Here is a 20,206-nt window from a genome sequence, read left to right on the forward strand (position 1 = left end):
ATCCATACTGATGAAGCTTTGAAGTGCTTGAAGTTTTTGAAACATAACTTCAGTTAGATATCTCATTGATTATCTTCCTTTTGCCACTTCTGTTGCAATGCTGTATCTCCTCTTCCTATCTCAGAGCAGGACTGAGGCTTACATTCCACTTCATAGGTTTCTCAGTGCAAGTAAACACATTCATCTGGATGTAGGATTACACTCAAATGCCTGCCTTTGTCTGAAGTGATGATGTCAGATTGTAATAGTTATTACTCAGATGGAGATTGCAACTTTAATAAGTTGCTGCTGTGGGAAATCACCTCCTAGAGTGGACTTGTGTACACAGTATGCCATCTGTATGTTTTACACATGGTTAAACTTCTTAATTAAGATTTATGATATTTTCAGTGAATAAAAATCTGTTTCACCGCTAACTCAGACTTGAGCAGCAACCTTTCCAGTTACATTGTCTGTCTTTACTCTCAGGAAAGGCATGTACCTGGCACCAGCAACTGTGGACTGTGTTGTTTTTTTGCAAGTTGCACTGGCTTCTTGGACAGCTGGGAACTAAGAATTATGATCTCCCAGATTTATGAAACTGTCCACTTGTCTTCTGCACCATTACCTTGGTGCAGCTTGTCAGGACAATCTCAAATTTCTTTGGAAGATTTAAAAAACATGTGCAAGTACCTTTTTGAGTAAGTCCTTTGATCTTAGACATGCATCTGTATAGGTGTGCACTAGATTGCAGCTTCTCTGACTCTGGCCTTGCACAGGCTGCCCTGCATTGGCCAGAGAGAGCCACTACTGTTTAAAGGGAAAATATATGGCAGGCAGGCATTCTTCTGCATATGTGACCCAGTCACAGGGCTTAGGGTGCTTCCAGTACTGTAAGTCAGTACTGTAAATGGATGTTGAGACATTGCAAATGGTTCTGTCACATGAGGTTTTTTTTTTAGCAGATCAGGTTTTCCCTGGAAAGGGAAAATTCAGATTAAATGGAAGGGGGTGCAGGCTGGCATTTTGATGCCAATGACATTGTGTAGGCTTTCAAAAAACAACAACCTTGCATGCATGAGGAGCACCACAATAACAACCCATCTGAAAGCACCCAAACATGCAGATAACAAAGGACTGGACTATTAGAAAGAACAGGCTTGTTTTGGTGTTTTTGGTTGACAGTGACAAACTAAACCTTAGTTCCTCTCATTGCTGATTTTTTTCCAAAACAAAAAATGGTGTGTGGTTTTGCCCCACTTACACGTGTAACCCCAGTCAGGGGTCTTGTGCCTTAAACAGTTGCATAGCAAGCACAAATTAAGAGGTAACACTTACTGTAACAGCTGCATTTGAGAGAAGCTTCACCTATAGAATTATGACTAGTCACACCGCTGTGAAAAGCAGAAGAGCCCAGCTAGAAAAAAGGTGGCAACTCAAATAGTGTGCACTGTGCATTGGTCCAAAGGCTTTGAAGACACTTTTTTTGAATTGCATTGAAAGACAGACCCCTGCCTTTAGAGAAAAACATGTTCCTCTTTGCTGAAACAGATACCATCATTCACATTTTTGATCAAAGATATAGTTTGCTTATCCAGCAGTAGAGCTAATGAAGCAGACGTTTGCTCACAGCAAATGGGAAGCAAATACTTTCATTTTTAAAAAAATTACCTTAAAATGTCTTTAGGTAATAGTTTTGTTGTTTGGTAAATGGGCTTTTCTGTTTCTTGGACTAAACTGTGAGTGCCCTCTAGACTTCAAAGAGAAGTACTGCAATATTTTAAATTAGTTAATTAATTAATTAATTGCATTTGTATACCGCCCAATAGCCGAAGCTCTCTGGGTGGTTTACAACAATTAAAAACTTTAAAAACAAATATACAAATTTAAAAACACATTTTTAAAAAGCAATTTAAAAACACATGCTAAAATGCCTGGGAGACGAGGAAAGTCTTGACCTGGAGCCAAAAAGATAACGGTGCCAGGCGCACCTCATATTATATTATATTTTTAATATAAATTTCATTAAAGAAAAGTTGAAGATTAAGGCATGCTCACTCACACACAATATATTTCTTGCTCAGAGGGTGTTTCTGCATTGCTAACAATATGAAACCTATAGGCCTGATTGTTGGGTGTTAGTATCTCTACGTGAGCCTTGTGCTATTTCCTACAAGGAAGTACTTTCCCTGTAGAAAATGTGTAATGTGAATTGGCCCTGACTGGTTTATTGCAACATGAAATTGTGTGGACATCTGTAAGAAAGCTTTTTCACAAAAGCTTTTTAAAATACTTTTTTTTCCAATTGGCCTTCCAGGCTTCTTAGCTGTTTCTTAGCAGAGTGATAGTTAGACTGAATGATGTTCTTTCTGGCTTTGATATGGAATGTAACTGAATGCTAGATTTATGTTTCAAAAAATTTGCATGGTTCATTTTAATCTTTTCGGCTTTGATTGTAGGCTTCTTTGGATGGGCATTTGCTCAGGAAAAACACTGCTTTAAAATACAAATAAAATAGTTTGCACGTCTAGGTCACTGGTTCTCCACGTCAGCTTCTCCACTGGAAAAATATGTCCAGAAGAGCAACAAACAGACAGTGTAGGCCAGGGGTGAGGCACCTTTGGCCTCCAGATGTTGTTGAACTACAATTCCCATCATCCCTGGGCATTGACCATGCTTGCTGGGGCTGACGGGAGTTGTAGTTCATTAACATCTGGAGGGACAAACGTTCCGCACTTCTGGTGTAGGCAGTATTGGCCACCCTTGCACAATATTATGCCCTCCAGATGTTTTGGTCTATAATTCCTATCAGCCACAGTCAGCCAGAGCTTGGAAAAGTTACTTTTTTGAACTACAACTCCCATCAGCCCAATCCAGTGACCATGCTGGCTGGGGCTGATGGGAACTGTAGTTTTAAAAAGTAACTTTTCCAAGCTCTGCAGTCAGCATAGTTGTGCCTGCTAGGACATAAGAAAATCATAGTTCAAAACAACTGAGATGCACCAAGTGGATGAAGACAGATGCTTAAAACAGCTACACCACCTTCCTTCCAGCAGGTCTGGGAGCAATGAAATCACCTGTCAGACCACCAGCATAATAAATGGATCTTCCTTGCTTTGGCAAGTGAATGAGATAATAAAGCTTTCTCAATTTAACTGTTTGTGAGAGATTAGCATAGAGGAAGCCAGAGAATGAGGAAAATAATCAAGCAATACATCTTTCCTTTTATGTATATATGGATCAACATAACTGCCTGCATTTCTGGACTCCCCTTGAGTGTGTGTGCCTATGGTGTTGCAATGTTTGGGACAGATCCATTCCTTGATCCATGCTAGGATTTTCAGAATGCCCTGGACTTAAGCGCAGATGAGCTCACCCCAAGATTTATATTAGACTGTCAGGGGAAGGGGAATTTCCGGAAGGAAGAACAGTAGTCTACCTATGACTATATGCAAGCAAGAAAGGAAGAGGTATAGAATAAAGCTCTAGATCTATTAACCATAGTCTGAATCCAGATTCTTACTTCTGAAAGTACCAGGCCTCTGAACACAACACTGCTCTCCTTAGGAGCATGGCTGTGTGTGTGTGTGTGTGTGTGTGTGTGTGTGATGAACACCACGTTCCTGTAGTGGAAGTACTTTTATGAGACAAGCATGCAGCAGCTGATACAATCCACACATATTGGTTCTTTGTTGAGAATTCATCTTGGTACGTTCACATGGAAATTAACCAACGTTGCCAGGCTGGATAGTGGTGGTTATCCTGTACTTTCCAATGCAATTTTTCATCACTTTCCTTAATCAGACTTTTTGTGTTTGGAAAAGCAATGGAATAATTGTAGAAATGTGGAGTAACAGCCAAATTTTGTGTGAATAAACAGCCTGTCTCGAAGCACCCAGACTGTGCTAATTGACATGCTGATTACTACAAGTCCAAACAAAACACAAATATCAGCTGGTGGGGGGCACAACAAATGTGGCACAAAACCAGTCATTGTAATGCAGGCCTCTATACTACAGCTGGAGTCAGGGGTCAGCATGACCAGGCATCTGCCAAGGCGTATTAGAGGGCCTCACCGCCAATCCCTGCAGCCTCCTGCTCCTCTTCCTCGTTGCTGCAATTTCTTCATCTGCCCTCTGCAAGCAAACAAGCAAGCAATAAGGAGGGGAAGGGGAAAGAGCGGCAACCTCTGCTCACCTAGCCTCTAGGGCAGCCTTTACCAACATCGTGCCCTTCCTGATGGAAGTTGTAGTCCAAAACCTGGGACCACCATGTTGGCAAAGGCTGATTTAGCAGATGGTGTGGTTTGGGCCCAGAGTGGCATAGGAAGTGAATTAGCAGCTGAAACAGTGCTGAGAAAGCGGGCCCCCAGGAGAATATTTTGCCTAAGGCCCCCCTCCAAAAAAAACTGTAGCCGACACTGCTGTAGACCAGTTGCTGTCTTTTTGATTTCATAGTGCTTGTGTTATGAATGTAACCTTGTTTGTTTTTAGTTGCCCTGAAAGAAAAAGCAAAGATAAGCTTTAAATCCTGTGACATCAACAATAATTTGGCTTGGTGCTAAATATTTCACATAAGTGTCTATATAGGTGGCAGGGATGAGACATTGTTATGACCTTTCATGTATATAAAGGGTACATAGTTTACGTGAAGCAAAGAGGCAGTGCAAATGAGGGGAATTAAGCTTTTTAAAAATGAATATTTACAAATAAGTTTGAATTCAATAGCAGGAGGAACCTAATATGCTTCAAGAGTCCCCCCCCCCATTTTTCAAAATGTGATCTGTACACCTGTCTGCCTATGTTGATATTTGGACAGATACACATAAATGGCAGGATTTCTCCCTATTTTGTGTTCCATGATAGGGATCTGTGTTCAAGTTCCCCTGCCCTGCAATTGTTTTGATGGTGGTTCTGACACCATTCAAAAAGTTCAGGACTGTTTGAAGCTGGGGTGTTGTATAAAGGTAAAGGAAATGTTTTACATTTATATTTGCTAAGACAAAATTCCTTAAAATGTTACCTGCAGAAGAGTATTTCCTGGTTGCAATGGTGTTATATAATTAGAGCTTTTACAAGACAGGGTGGGAATTTCCTGGCTTACATCTGTTAAATTAAGTCATGCGGAAATTAAATGAAGTGTCATTCCTGGTTGGTGTGGATTTTGAAAGCTGGACTCCAGGCTACTTTGTCAAGGATGCCTGTCAGTCAACTTTTCAGATATGATGATAAGGTTTTTAGCTCCAATTTTCCCTCCCCAAGTGCCATCACATATTACGATATGGTCCTTTAAATGCTGAGCTTCCCCCATGACACATGTTCAGTTGTTTAGGCTTCAGCCAATCTCAGCGTTTGCCCTTTCTTCCAAACCTCCAGTCTTTGTTGATATGACTCATGTGTCCTGCCCCAAACCTCCACTATCACCCTCTTGTATTGTTGGTCCTCTCAGGGGACATCCACACAGTTGCTACTGGCCATTAGTAATGCGAGAGAAGTTGTCTGTCCCTGTAGAAAGATAGATGGGCCTGCACATTTTTTACAATGGAAGTTTGGAGCTGAGAGGCTAGCCTGGTTGCCTGAGCATGTTGCTTATTTTGTCAAATTACTTGCATTTTGTCCTGGGTAAGTCCTATCCTCTTAGGTAAAATACTAGACCGAGAAAAGCTTTTAAGAAGTGGAACCTGCCACAAAATGTTCATAGAATAGTAGAGTTGGAAGGGGTCTATAAGGCCATTGAGTCTCTCTGCTCAGTGCAGGAATCCAATTTAAAGCATACCCAGCAGGTGGCAGTCCAGTTGCCTCTTAACTGCCTCCAGAGTTGGAGAGCCCACCACCTCCCTAAGTAATTAGTTCCATTATCGTACTGCTTTAATAGGAAGTTTTTCCTGATGTTCAGTCAAAATCTGGCTTCTTGTAAGTTGAGATCATTTATTCCATGCCCTGGGCTCTGGGATGTTTGAGAAGAGATCTGGCCCTCCTCTGTGTGACAACCTTTCAATAACTTGAAAATTGCTATCATATCTCCCCTCAGTCTTTTCTTCTCAAGGCTAAACATGCTCAGTTCTTCAGTCTCTCCTCATAGGGCTTTGTTTCGAGACCCCGGATCATACTTGTTGCCCTCCTCTGAACCCGGGCCAGTTTGTCTGCATCCTTCTTAAAGTATGGTATCCAGAACTTGACGCAGTACTCAAGATGAGGGCTAGCCACTGCCGAATAAAGGGGAACTAGTATTTCACGTTGGGGTATATCCTCTCACATCCTAACAAAAATCCGGGTTTTACCCAGCCATTCCATCCCAGCAAAGCCCTCTAATGACACACATGCTATGGCATTCTGTTGTTGTTCTCCAATTGATACTCAACATTTCATGGCTCCTGAGCATGCTATCTTTTCATCGGGCTGTTTGGGAGAGTGTCCCCTGAATGTTTTTTAAAATATTTTTTGTACTTCACACTTTGGGGTTTCATACTATCTCTTGTTTTTCAGTGGCTCTGTTTTGGCTCAGTTTCTGTTGGCACTATTAGTTCACTATCTCTTTTGGTCTGTCTGTCTGTTCTCATTAAACTAAACTAAAACACTTACACTCACACTAAATGGAAGGTAAATAATTTCATTTTGTATACATTATATCAGAAATGTAGTTTGCAGTTTAGTGCCAGTTCAGTTGTCATTTCAATGAACTGGCAGCTGGTTACAGTCCGTTGTAGTTAGTGCTTTGTTATCTTCTGCTTTTCCTATTTCATCCTTTTCCACTGCCAAAAAACATTTTGTTTTTGTTTTTTTCTAATGATGTCTACGGGTTTTTTTTAATTTCAAAAGCAAATGAGCCAGGTAATTGCCTATCAAGTATGCATCTTTTCTTAGGATTATTGTCTGTCTGAGGAGAGGAGAGTACCTTTCCCCCCACACTCAATTAAATGAGGCTCATGCAGTTGAATCTTTTTTTAGCTCAGCTATGTGATGTAATTTTGAAAGTTGAAAACTGAACCCAATTTATCTCCAAGCCTTGAGAGCTGCTGTCTGCTGAGTTGTTGATCTTACAGTTAACCACTTTGACCAACAGTTAACCAACTAATTTGACCTACTAATTTTGTTGACAAACTACTTTGCTTACCCCACCCCCCAATACCCTCAGTCAGTTTTTTAACGTGCTGGGGGTAAGATACTTGGTTGCTGCAGGGATGAGACTGTGCTGGGACCATCAAGGGGCAAGCATTTCCACCTGCCTTGCCCCACCCCTCTGCCTGGGCCTTATCAGGAGGAGCTGCAGGCTGAGTCGTGTTGCTGCAGGGATGAGACTGTGCTGGGACCATCAAGGGGCAAGTATTTCCACCTGCCTTGCCCCACCCCTCTGCCTGGGCCTTATCAGGAGGAGCTGCAGGCTGAGTTGTGTTGCTGCAGGGATGAGACTGTGCTGGGACCATCAAGGGGCAAGCATTTCCACCTGCCTTGCCCCACCCCTCTGCCTGGGCCTTATCAGGAGGAGCTGCAGGCTGAGTCGTGTTGCTGCAGGGATGAGACTGTGCTTGGACCATCAAGGGGCAAGCATTTCCACCTGCCTTGCCCCCCACCCCTGCTCTTCGTGACATTTTTCTGGGGACTGCCCTTTACCACGAAGATGAATGCTTTTGGTTTGCTGTTCCTGTTTTTTTAGAGATGTTAGGACTTCGTTAGTTTGATTTTTTTTTTTGTAAATTGTATTGTTTTTATTTGTATTTTGTATTTGTATATTTTTGTGTGTGTAAGCCGCCTTGGGGGCCTATTTGGCCGAAAGGCGGCCTAGAAATAAAACATTACATTACATTACATTACATTACATTACATTACTTTTTGCCTGCCTGAGGCAACAGACTACTAAAGATCTGTGATATAAGGGGGGAAACAGGTTAAGAATCAAACAAATGTTAATGGCTACCATCATCACCTCAATGACACAAATGTTAAAGGGAATACACATTTCAGCAGTTCAGATAGAAGATATCACAATGTAGTTATATTCAGCACTTAAAAAAATATCTGGTATTGAAAAAAGCTGTAAAAGCTCATAGCAAGCAAGCCCACTCTGCAAATATAGCGAATGTTAGAACAAAGCCTCATGTCACTCTGTTGCTCTATTTTTCAATACTCTTTATGTCTTTGCACACTATATATCTATGTTTTTCCATGTCTCTTATGCTTCTCTAGGTCTATGGGCTTTACAAGAAATTAGGATGTCCAGAATGCTGCCTGCAGACCACTGAAGAGCACTGGATAATTATTCTGTTAAAGCAGAGCAGCAGATAATTTTTTAAACAGTTAACAGCTTCCTTCCAAATTATCTGGTGCTCTGATTTAACAAAATAATCTGAAGCTTTTCAGCATACTCCTCAGGCAACGTTCTGGGCATCCTCACCTTGTAATGCCTATTGGAGAATGTTCTCTTCCAGCACAAACAAGTAAACTGGAAAGCTTAGCCAGCCAGTGAGAAACTGTTAATGTTTTAAAAACTGTGTGAGCAAGAATACACAGCACTCAGCTATCTCTTAATTGTTTTAAGGTAAAGAAGATAAACAGAGAAGCCAACCCCCACTTGAAAATATGGAACTAATATGGGTTTTGGAGTTTACTTGGCCTAATAGAAGTGTTGCCCTAATATGGATTATGGAGCAAAGTAAATTCCTTTTAGTTTCTCCACAAAAAAAATCTCTGGACCTATTGGTGTGAGATTTGGCACAGTTAATCCACTCTGGAGAAGCTCCAGGGCCTGCAAATTCATCCACTTCTCCCAAAATGGAAAAAATATATACAGCTGTTTTTAGATTCTTCATAAGAGTGAATGGGGAACACAGAATCTCATTTACACAGAACATATTGGAACCCAAATTATAGACCAAAGTGGACAGAGCGCAGAACAACTCAGAAAAGAATTAGCATTAGAAAAAAAGCACAGGTACAAGGTGAACCTTTGGACTGGTATGTACATATCTAGTATTTACTCAGGATTACATTTCATTCAAAGGAGAGTCCGGAGTTGTACAACGCACACAATAGGGACATGGAACGTGAGAAGCATGAATCAGGGAAAGTTAGAAATTGTCAAGCAAGAAATGGAATGTATCAACATTACAATACTTGGTGCGAGTGAATTAAAATGGACGTGAATGAGACATTTTCAATCAGGCAACTACAAAATATTTTATGCAGGAAATGAAAAATTAAGAAATGGGGTTGCTTTAATAGTGAGAAGTGATGTAGCAAAAGCAAAAGCAATTAGGAGCTGCAACGCAAGGTCTGAGCGAGTGATATCAATGAGATTAAGCAGAAAACCTATTAACATGACCATCATCCAAGTCTACACTCCAACAGCAAACTCAGAAGAGAAATTGGAGAGATTTTACGCGTACAGGAAGAAACTAATCACACACCAAAAAAGATGTGCTGATAATCATGGGGGACTAGAATGCAAAAGTAGGGAACAGATAAGAACTAGGAATTGTGGGGAAATGGGGCTTAGGAGACAGAAATGAAGCAGGAGAAAGACTTATTGAATTCCGTGAAGCCAGTAATTTGTTTCTTGTGAACACATTTTTTGAGCAACCAAAAAGATGACTGTACATGTGGACATCACCAAACTGTAATATAGGAATCAAATTAATTATATAATTGGTAGCAGAAGATGGAGAAGTTCTATACTTTCTGCAAAAACAAGACCAGGAGCAGACTGCAGTACAGATCATGAACTGGTCATATAGAAAATCGGAGTAAAACTTAAGAAGAACAATCATAATGCCAAAATACAATTTAAATAACATCCCAGAAGAATATAAAGGTCAAATAAGGAACAGGTTTGAGGCTTTAAACTTAGTTGACAGAGAATCAGAAGAACTATGGAGTGAAGCAAGAGACATTATCAGGGAGAATGCAAAAAGACAATACCTCTAGTTAAAAAGAGAGAAAGACCTCAATGGATTACTGAAGGAACTCTTAAAATGGTTAAAGAGAGAAGGAAAGCAAAAGCAAAAGGAAACAGAAACACAGTCAGAACCCTAAATGCAACAATACAGCGACTAGTACGTAGGGACAAAGAGAACTATTACAATAGTTACTGTATAGAAATAGAAGAGGACAACAAAAAGGAAAAAACAAGAGCCCTATTCCAAAAGATTAGAGAAATGAAAAGGAAATTTAAACCAAGAGTAGGGATACTGAATAATCAACAGGAGAACACACTGACTGACCAAGATTAAATAAAAGGAAGATGGAATCAATACACCTAAGAACTCTATAAAAGAGATGCCAGGGTGACAGATTCATTCATGGAAGAACCATATGATGAAGAACCAGAAATGTTAGAATGTGAGGTGAAAGCTGCTCTTCAAATACTTGGAAGAAACAAATCACCAGGAACAGATGGCATACCAACAGAGTTGCTACAAGCTAAATTTTGACTAAAATTTGTAAACAAATATGGAAAACTAAACAATGGCCCACAGACTGGAAGCGTTCAATATACATCCCAATTCCAAAGAAAGGGGACCCCAGGGAATGCAGTAATTATTGAATTATTGCCTTAATATCCCATGCAAGTAAAGTAATGCTCAAGATCCTACAACAAAGGCTCTTACCATATATGGAGTGAGAAATGCCAGACGTCCAAGCTGGATTTAGAAAGGGAAGAGGTGCCAGAGATCATATCACAAACATACGTTTGATAATGGAACGGACCAAGGAATTTCAGAAGAAAATCGCCCTGTGCTTTATAGATTACAGCAAAGCCTTTGACTGTGTAGAGAGGTCATGGAAAACTATGGAATGCTTTAAAAGAAATGGGGGTGCCACAGCATCTGATTGTTCTGATGCGCAACCTATACTCTGCACAAAAGGCTACTGTAAGGACAGAATATGGAGAAATTGATTGGTTCCCCATCGTAAAGGGTGTGAGTCAGGGGTGTATTTTATCACCCTATTTGTTTAATCTATATGCAGAACATATCATACGGAAAGCAGCATTGGACCAAGATGAAGGAGGTGTGAAAACTGGAGGGAGAAATATCAATAATTTAAGATATGCAGATGATACCATACTACTAGCAGAAACCAGTAATGATTTGAAAAGAATGCTGATTAAAGTTAAAGAAGAAAGCACAAAAGCAGGACTATAGCTGAACGTCAAAAAGACTAAACTAATGTCAAGAGAAGATTTATGTAGCTTTAAAGTTGACAATGAGGACACTGAACTTGTCAAGGGTTATCAATACCTCATCGCAGTCATGAACCAAAATGGAGACAATAATCAAGAAATCAGGCTAGGACTGGGGATGGCAGCTAAAAGAGAACTAGAAAAGGTCCTCAAATGCAAAGATGTATCACTGAACACTAAAGTCAGGATCATTCAGACCATGGTATTTCCAATCTATGTATGGATGTGAAAGTTGGACAGTGAAAAAAGCGGATAAGAGAAAAATCAACGCAGTTGAAATGTGGTGTTGGAGGAGTGCTTTGTGGATACCATGGATGGCGAAAAAGACAAATAATTGGGTCATAGAACAAATTAAACCAGAACTATCACTAGAAGCTAAAACGATGAAACTGAAGTTATCATACTTTGGACACATCATGAGAAGACATGATTCACTAGAAAAGACAATAATGCTGGGAAAAACAGAAGGGAGTAGAAAAAGAGGAAGACCAAACAAGAGATGGATTCATTCCATAAAGGAAGCCACAGACCTGAACTTACAAGATCTGAACAGGGTGATTCATGACAGATGCTACTGGAGGTTGCTGATTCATAGGGTTGCCATAAGTTGTAATCGACTTGAAACCACATAACAACAACAACAAAACATTTCATTCATCTGATGACCTGGACTGTGGTCCACAGAAGTTATGCTTTAATAAATGTGTTAGTTTTTAAAGTGCCATAGGACTCTATGTTGTTTTTGATAAGACATTGACTCCATTTTGTTGCCTGTAACTATTAAAACACTGGTGTCCCCATCCAGCAAGTGAGGTTTGTGCATGTAAAACAGTCTTCTACACAGCTTTCTGATGCACTTGCACATCCCTGGCTGCTTTCACACATGGGGCTGATTGCGTTAGTTTAACAGATTGAAAAGGTAGCACTTCTGTCCCAATTTCTAAAATCCCTTTCACACTACAGTACCTGTTGCGTCAAGGAATAGGTTGGTCCCAGGTTATGGTCTGAAGGCACATAAGGCCAGCTCAGGTCTGTTCAGTGCCTGAATGGGAGACCGCCTGTGAACCATATGTAAGCCGCCTTGGGTTTCAATCATGAAAAGAAAGGTGGGGTGTAAATGTAATAAATAATAATAATAAGGAACAGCAGCTTTTTCAGCCGATATACTGGCATTTTGCGCAACTGTCTTTCACACGGCTTGTTTTTGTCCCTCACCCATTATACACATGCACACTGTTTCCCACTGTGTCTAGGATCTTGTCCTGTTGCCATGCAAGCTCTCTCCCTTTAGGATATGACTTTTTAAATTATTTTTGTTGAAACCACAGAGGGGTGTGTGTGGGAAATGCTGCTGCTATCTGTGCTGATGCTGGAATACTGGTACAATTTTCATCAGGCAAAAAAACCCCACGCAACTAAAGGGTGGGAATGCACTGCATGCTGGGATGCCTGTCACATAAGCAGCTGCAGCTAGTGGAAAACTCCCATGATTTTCTGGGTTCCCAGCCTTACTAACTAATTATTTCTGGCATCATTTATAATTTCTGGTATCATTTATCACGGAAATTTGAGTGAAACTTGCACCACATTCCACTAAAATTCCAGAACTAGTTTATACGTCGTGTGAAAGATCAAATATAATGTGCAAAGTACCAGGTAAGAAATCGTCAGATTAATGGAATAGAGTGCAGAATGAAAGCAGCCCCCATCTCCAGCCCCATGTTCATCCAAGTGCTGTTAGAATTGCCAGATGAATCCTTGTGAAGGTGAATGGGTGTCTACAACTATAGCCACCAATTTTGCATCTGACTAGTTGTCTGCAACAAGAGTTAGAGCAAGATCTAGGTCTGTCCTTATTACAAAGGGGACATTTAACATGTTGCTCTGAGAAAGCTGGCTTCATATCTTCAAGCAATTTCTTATGGAACTAAATCACATCGAAAAAGCAAGCTAACCAGTAACTCTTTGAAATGTAGGACTTTTGATATCTATATTTCTTTCTTTGTTTTTAACTTTTGATATTTTTTATAAATGTGCATATCAGATTTATATCATAGCATACAGACCTATAACAAATAAGTAATAGGAACATGTATAAATAATTGTAAAATTGTGATAAATAGTCTCAAAGAACTCAAATGTGAAATTGCTGATCTGCTAACTAAAATATGTAACTTGTCCCTCGGGTCCTCCTTCGTGCCTGAGGACTGGAAAGTGGCAAATGTAACGCCAATATTCAAAAAGGGATCCAGAGGGGATCCCAGAAATTACAGGCCAGTTAGCTTAACTTCTGTCCCTGGAAAACTGGTAGAAAGTATTAGTAAAGCTAGATTAACTAAGAACATAGAAGAACAAGCCTTGCTGAAGCAGAGCCAGCATGGCTTCTGCAAGGGAAAGTCCTGTCTCAGTAACCTATTAGAATTCTTTGAGAGTGTCAACAAGCATATAGATAGAGGTGATCCAGTGGACATAGTGTACTTAGACTTTCAAAAAGCGTTTGACAAGGTACCTCACCAAAGACTTCTGAGGAAGCTTAGCAGTCATGGAATAAGAGGAGAGGTCCTCTTGTGGATAAGGAATTGGTTAAGAAGCAGAAAGCAGAGAGTAGGAATAAACGGACAGTTTTCCCAATGGAGGGCTGTAGAAAGTGGAGTCCCTCAAGGATCGGTATTGGGATCTGTACTTTTCAACTTGTTCATTAATGACCTAGAATTAGGAGTGAGCAGTGAAGTGGCCAAGTTTGCTGACGACACTAAATTGTTCAGGGTTGTTAAAACAAAAAGGGATTGCGAAGAGCTCCAAAAAGACCTCTCCAAACTGAGTGAATGGGCGGAAAAATGGCAAATGCAATTCAATATAAACAAGTGTAAAATTATGCATATTGGAGCAAAAAATCTTAATTTCACATATACGCTCATGGGGTCTGAACTGGCGGTGACCGACCAGGAGAGAGACCTCGGGGTTGTAGTGGACAGCACGATGAAAATGTCGACCCAGTGTGCGGCAGCTGTGAAAAAGGCAAATTCCATGCTAGCGATAATTAGGAAAGGTATTGAAAATAAAACAGCCGATATCATAATGCCGTTGTATAAATCTATGGTGCGGCCGCATTTGGAATACTGTGTACAGTTCTGGTCGCCTCATCTCAAAAAGGATATTATAGAGTTGGAAAAGGTTCAGAAGAGGGCAACCAGAATGATCAAGGGGATGGAGCGACTCCCTTACGAGGAAAGGTTGCAGCATTTGGGGCTTTTTAGTTTAGAGAAAAGGTGGGTCAGAGGAGACATGATAGAAGTGTATAAAATTATGCATGGCATTAAGAAAGTGGATAGAGAAAAGTTCTTCTCCCTCTCTCATAATACTAGAACTCGTGGACATTCAAAGAAGCTGAATGTTGGAAGATTCAGGACAGACAAAAGGAAGTACTTCTTTACTCAGCGCATAGTTAAACTATGGAATTTGCTCCCACGAGATGCAGTAATGGCCGCCAGCTTGGATGGCTTTAAAAGAAGATTAGACAAATTCATGGAGGACAGGGCTATCAATGGCTACTAGCCGTGATGGCTGTGCTCTGCCACCCTAGTCAGAGGCAGCATGCTTCTGAAAACCAGTTGCCGGAAGCCTCAGGAGGGGAGAGTGTTCTTGCACTCGGGTCCTGCTTGTGGGCTTCCCCCAGGCACCTGGTTGGCCACTGTGAGAACAGGATGCTGGACTAGATGGGCCACTGGCCTGATCCAGCAGGCTCTTCTTATGTTCTTATGTTCTTATAGTCAATAGATAGTTAATTAAAATACACCAGAATTATCAATATTATCATGAAACATATATATAGTATATTAAACAACAGAGTAAATTAAATTGTTTCAAACCAACATTATGAAACAACAATAGTATAACATAAATAGTAAGGTAAGCATGTTCCATCCATCATAAAATCCTTCCTATTTTATTAATAAGGAAAGAGTCATTTAAAAAGGCAATTTTAATTGTTATTATGTGGAATTCTTTATAACTCAAACTTTCCTGAGCATGAAATATGGATTAATAGCATCTTGTACCTTGTTGTTACAATAAACGAGGTAATTTTTTCAACAAATCTATCATTTCTTTGGCTGCTTTCCCTTATCTATATCCCATGCCATCTGCATTTCTGTCTCATTGTCTTGCAGTTATGTTATATATTGTGCTACATACCAATGGAATAGTTTAGGCCGAAGAAGTGAGAAAAGATACTAGTTTTTACAGATGGCACCCTGGTTAATGTAATACAAGTCTAATGTCTAAGGAGTCTAGACTGTCTTCTTTTGAAAAACCCTCTGAAATGATATCATCTGTATTCAGATCATAAGAGTAATTGGGCCTGTATATAAAAAGAAGGAAATTTGCTAGTGAAGGGCAAACTCCCTTTGACTCAACTCAGAATTGATGTAGTAATTATGAACTTTCTTCACAATCTTTTTTTAATGGGAAAACCCTGTCTGTCTCCTGATTGCCCTCTCCTGGCTCATAACAAGGACTCCTGTAAGGAGGCTATGAGTAGAGGGGTGATAAGATGGCACGTCATCCACTCTCTTCCCTATAGGGTAAGAACCAGAAGATGTTCGTCAAATCTTTGTCTCTGAGCCGCCCAAGATGGGATGGGTAAAGTGAATTTCAAATGGATCTTCTCAAAACTTCTATGTATTTAAATATATCCTGCCTTTTCCAAGCAAGGTACAACAGGGATACAGTTTAAATAAGTTAAAGTTAGCCATAAACTCAGAACAACTTAAAATTAGGTTCTGTGGGCTCTGCAGTTATTGGTGGTGATTTTAATGTATTAATGTCTTTATGTCTATTGTTCATTGTAATTTTATACTTCTGATTGTACGTCGCCCAGAGTGGTTGGATATCCTCTCAGATGGGCGACTAATAAATCCAATAAATAAATAAACAAACAAACAAACATTGATGTCTCCCTATTGTTGCTTATCATTTCCGTGAATGAGCCATACTAAAGAATCACTGGGAAATTCAACCAGATCTAAACAAGAGAGGGTTTTAGAACTGAATGGGGATAGCAGCAACCATTTTAAACATTTGCAGGAAAAATCTACAGTAGGGCTGCTGAGATACAGGTACTGGGGTTACTAATGTACCGGGCCCCATAGCCAACAAGGACCCTAGTCAACTTTCATTTTTTTAAAAAAGTAAATCTCTAGCCTTTTTAGAAATAAAGTAATGAAGCAAAGTGGGAGTTCCCAGCCACGGTTTCTCTGAAATAAGCCAGCCTGCCTGCTCCTGCCTTTCAGTGTTTTTATTTAATGAGTGAAGTCACAGCTGTGATTGATGAGTGAGTTGCTCGGACACTGGAATCCCTGAGATCCAAAAGAGCTGCTGTTCCTCCTCCCCTGCACTTTTCTTTCTGGTTGGTGGCTTCTGTCTCCTTGTAATCCACATTTGAGATCAGGTACTCATAAGTTCTTTTCTGAAGCTTCTACTGCACAGTAAGTTGGGTGGATGGTATACACATCTACTCAGAAGTAAGTCTCTTTGTGTATAATGGAGCTTACTCCCAGGTAAGTGGGTACAGGATTGTAGCCTAGGCTTTCTTGTGAGGAACAGACAGAGAAGGGTTCATGCTGAGAGAGCCTGTTGAGCACACCACCCTGGAAGTAAGTTCACTTGAATACGATTGGGACTTGGGCATCTAAACATACAGTGATCATGCCAGATTGGTTGAAGGCTGGAGTTGTACTAATTTGAGAACGGGGGAGAGAACAAAACATGTCCCTTTACAAAGATGCATCACTCTGGTTAAATGAAGAGAAATTTGATGCCTATGATATTAAAACTAAGTCCCCTTTTTGAAGTCATTTTATACCTCCTCCTAGATCTTCACAACAGCCTTGTGAGGTTGGTTCAGATGATATTTGGCAGCTGATCCAAGGCAGGAAATAAGTAAAACCATTATAAGTTAAGTGAGTTTGTAATATGAAACTGTACAGGATTGGAATGTAGCAATCAAAACATGGAGGGGTGGGAGAGGGGGATGCCTGCTTTCCTGGCTTTGTGTGTGTTTTCATTTCTAATGTCTCATCACCTCTCTTTTTTCTGCCTGTGCTGTATTACAAAGTATACAGTTACAGATGTTAATTTTAATATATATCAAGTTGCCCAAATGTATTGTTGGTGTTGTTTTTACAGCATGGGCAGTGCAATGCTGGAATGGAGAGAAATGTTTACTATGTCCTTTGTAATTGGAGTGTTGTTATCCAATCTCTTGGTGTCTTCTTGTTTTTTCCAGGGTAATGCATCAGTGGGACAGGGGGGATGATTAAGTTGATTGTAGCAGCAACATGTAGGAGGGGTGATTAGTTACTTTCCTATGCATGGGGGTATTATGGGGGTTCTTGGCTGTGGGTTGATGCTGCTGGTATAAACACTTCACTGTTTTTATTGTTATTCAAAGAGATCAACACGGCTCTCCCCGTTTCCATTTTATCCTCACAACAAGCCTGTGAAGTAGGCTAGCCTAAAAGGTAGTGACTGTCCCAAGGGCACCAAGGTGAGCCTCATGGCCGAGTGGGGATTTCAGATCCTTTTTGCTCAAAAATGAAAAAGAAAAAAATTGCTGTACTTATTATGAAATATTTATTAAAAGACCCACAACAAATGAATAGAGTGTTTGCTTTTTAATTATTTAAATTTAGAATTTGTCCCAGCATGAGCATCTGAACAGAACTGCTGTAAATCTTACATCACTTTTGATCCCCTCTATCTGAAATACCACACCTGATCTTGCACTGAATGGAGTGTTGCCAGCCTAAGATCAGCAGGTGAAAGCTCTATAGTAACATAGCTCATTTACAACTCATGAAACTTGAGTTCTTCGCATGATTTGGGTTGGCACTGGAGGATAGTAGGGCTCTCATGCCTTTAATAGTTATATGGCAGGCAGATGTTAAACAAAGTAAGCATTTTCAGGTATGGAACTACAATAAATAAATAAATAAATTACAGGGAAAGCTTCATCTGCTGATATTCTGTTGGATATTGTATTACTTCTGTGTGATCCCTGATTTATTTTTGGCACTCCACCCCCACCTTATAAATTTGCATGTGACATAAAGTATATGCAAATTATATGTAAATTTGTGTCACCTTTGGCAAGTGCAGCAGAGGACCCAATCTACATACAGTATAGCGGGCCCAGAAAATCTTGTTGGTACCCCTGAGAGCTGGCAACCCTAATTGCTTCCATAACTATCCTTTTCAAAACTATTTTAAAGTAAATCAGTTTGCATATATGGAAGCTGGTAAGTAGTTCAGATCAAAGTGAATAGCTGTGTGCATATTTGCCAAAATTTGAACATACACATGCAGCAAATCCAAATTCTTATCTTACTCATATGTGTATTGTTATTTTAATTGCTAATTTAACATTTGAATTCAGCTGAATAATAGTTTAAATGCATTTTAAAAACAAAAGTATTGATGATATTGCATATCTTTGGCTATGACATTTTGAAAGCCAAGGGGGAAGCCTTAGTCATTTTTCTCTTGTTCTCTTTTTGTACACCCTGACTTTCATATTATATTTTGCAAAGGTCATCTTTTAATGGACAGGTGAGCTTTTTCTAGGAGTACTGCTTTCATCTAGCAGTTTAGCTTTTGGAATGTGTTATGAAAATCCAAAAATAAGACTAAGAAGAATGTCATTGCTAATAACCCATAGTATTTATTTAATCACAGAGTAACATTTCTCCTTTCAATGCATATCTGTCAGTTTTAGAAGATAAGAAATTGTTTTTTCCTTTTCTCCAACTAGATGCGACAGTGTACAGCTTGATGATGAAATAAGGATTCTGATATGGAAGAATGCTGCTTCAGAATCCTGTAAGAAGCTGGAGAGTAGTTCACATCCCCTAAATGTAAGCAACTTTCTTTGCACTCATCATTCTTGACAAACTGTTTTAAATCAGCAGGACTTGTCCTGTGTGGTTGTACGTAAACTTCCCTTATTGCTTAAACAATGGGAACAAATACCTCTCCTCTCTGTAGTTGCTTCCTGGTCTTAGGGAAAACACTTGTATGGCATTACTTTTCTGTACTTGAAGTCATTGTGTGACCACACTGGTATTTTTGTGTGGGGCAGTTTTACATCAGTTTTACAATAAACTGTGACACAATTGTCTATGATCCAAAGCTAAAGATTCGAAATTAACAAATTACTGTAATACATGATGTGACTGTATCCCTCTGATCTTTCATATTTTTAGGAGTGGTGTCAGTGGCGGGTTAACACATCCCTATCCTTTGCTTTTGAAGTATAAAGCACCTATACCATTCTTTTAACTTCCTTCTATGTGAGGCAGGAGGATAAATTTTGGATGTGGCTTGGAGTTGTTTTTGGAATAAAGGTTATTCATTATGATACTCTGGCTGAAAAGATGATGCATTTGTTGATATGTTCTCCTTACAGCAAGTGTATGTTGTGGCTGAGGGCTGAAGACAAGACACAGACATAAGTCCTGAGTTGAACTATGGGCATGGAGCAGGGAATCTGATTACATGGACCAGCAATGAGGATCCTGTGGCCCTCCAGATGTTGGCAGCCCCAACTCCCATCAGCCCCACCCAGCATGGCCAATGATCAGGGATGATGGGAGTCCAGCAACATCTGGAGGTGCACAGGTTCCCCATCCCTGAGTTAGGCACACAAATAACACTACATACTCCTATATTCATATCCCTCACCCTGAAGAAGTGGCTGTTGATTCCAGCGAATGTGAAACTCAAAAAACTGACATATTGAGCAGGAATAAAAAACATCTGTGTTCCATGTTAATTGGTTTCACATACCATATTTTGCATAAGAAGCAACAAATTGCTTAAAAGTCACAAGAGTTTTTCCTAAAGAGCCTCCAATCAGCATGATCACTAAAACAGCATTATTTGCTTGAATATTATTTGAATATTTCATAATGTTACATTTCTCATGTGTCTGCTCTATGATTTTTAGGTTACTTTTCCATTTTGTCGATCTAGCACTCATGACTTTTCCCAT

General features: G+C 39.9%; 1 protein-coding gene across 1 annotated transcript in view; it reads left to right on the forward strand.

Annotated features, from left to right (window-relative positions):
- TNIP3 (TNFAIP3 interacting protein 3) overlaps window positions 1-20,206 on the forward strand; it is a 145,846-nt gene that overhangs the window by 44,634 nt on the left and 81,006 nt on the right. Inside the window, exon 3 of the mRNA XM_061582942.1 lies at window positions 18,968-19,070. Coding sequence (XP_061438926.1) covers window positions 18,968-19,070 — 103 coding nt within the window. The remainder of the gene's footprint in view (window positions 1-18,967; window positions 19,071-20,206) is intronic.

The sequence above is a fragment of the Rhineura floridana genome, chromosome 9 (genome assembly GCF_030035675.1).
Source record: "Rhineura floridana isolate rRhiFlo1 chromosome 9, rRhiFlo1.hap2, whole genome shotgun sequence".
Lineage (NCBI taxonomy): Eukaryota > Metazoa > Chordata > Lepidosauria > Squamata > Rhineuridae > Rhineura > Rhineura floridana.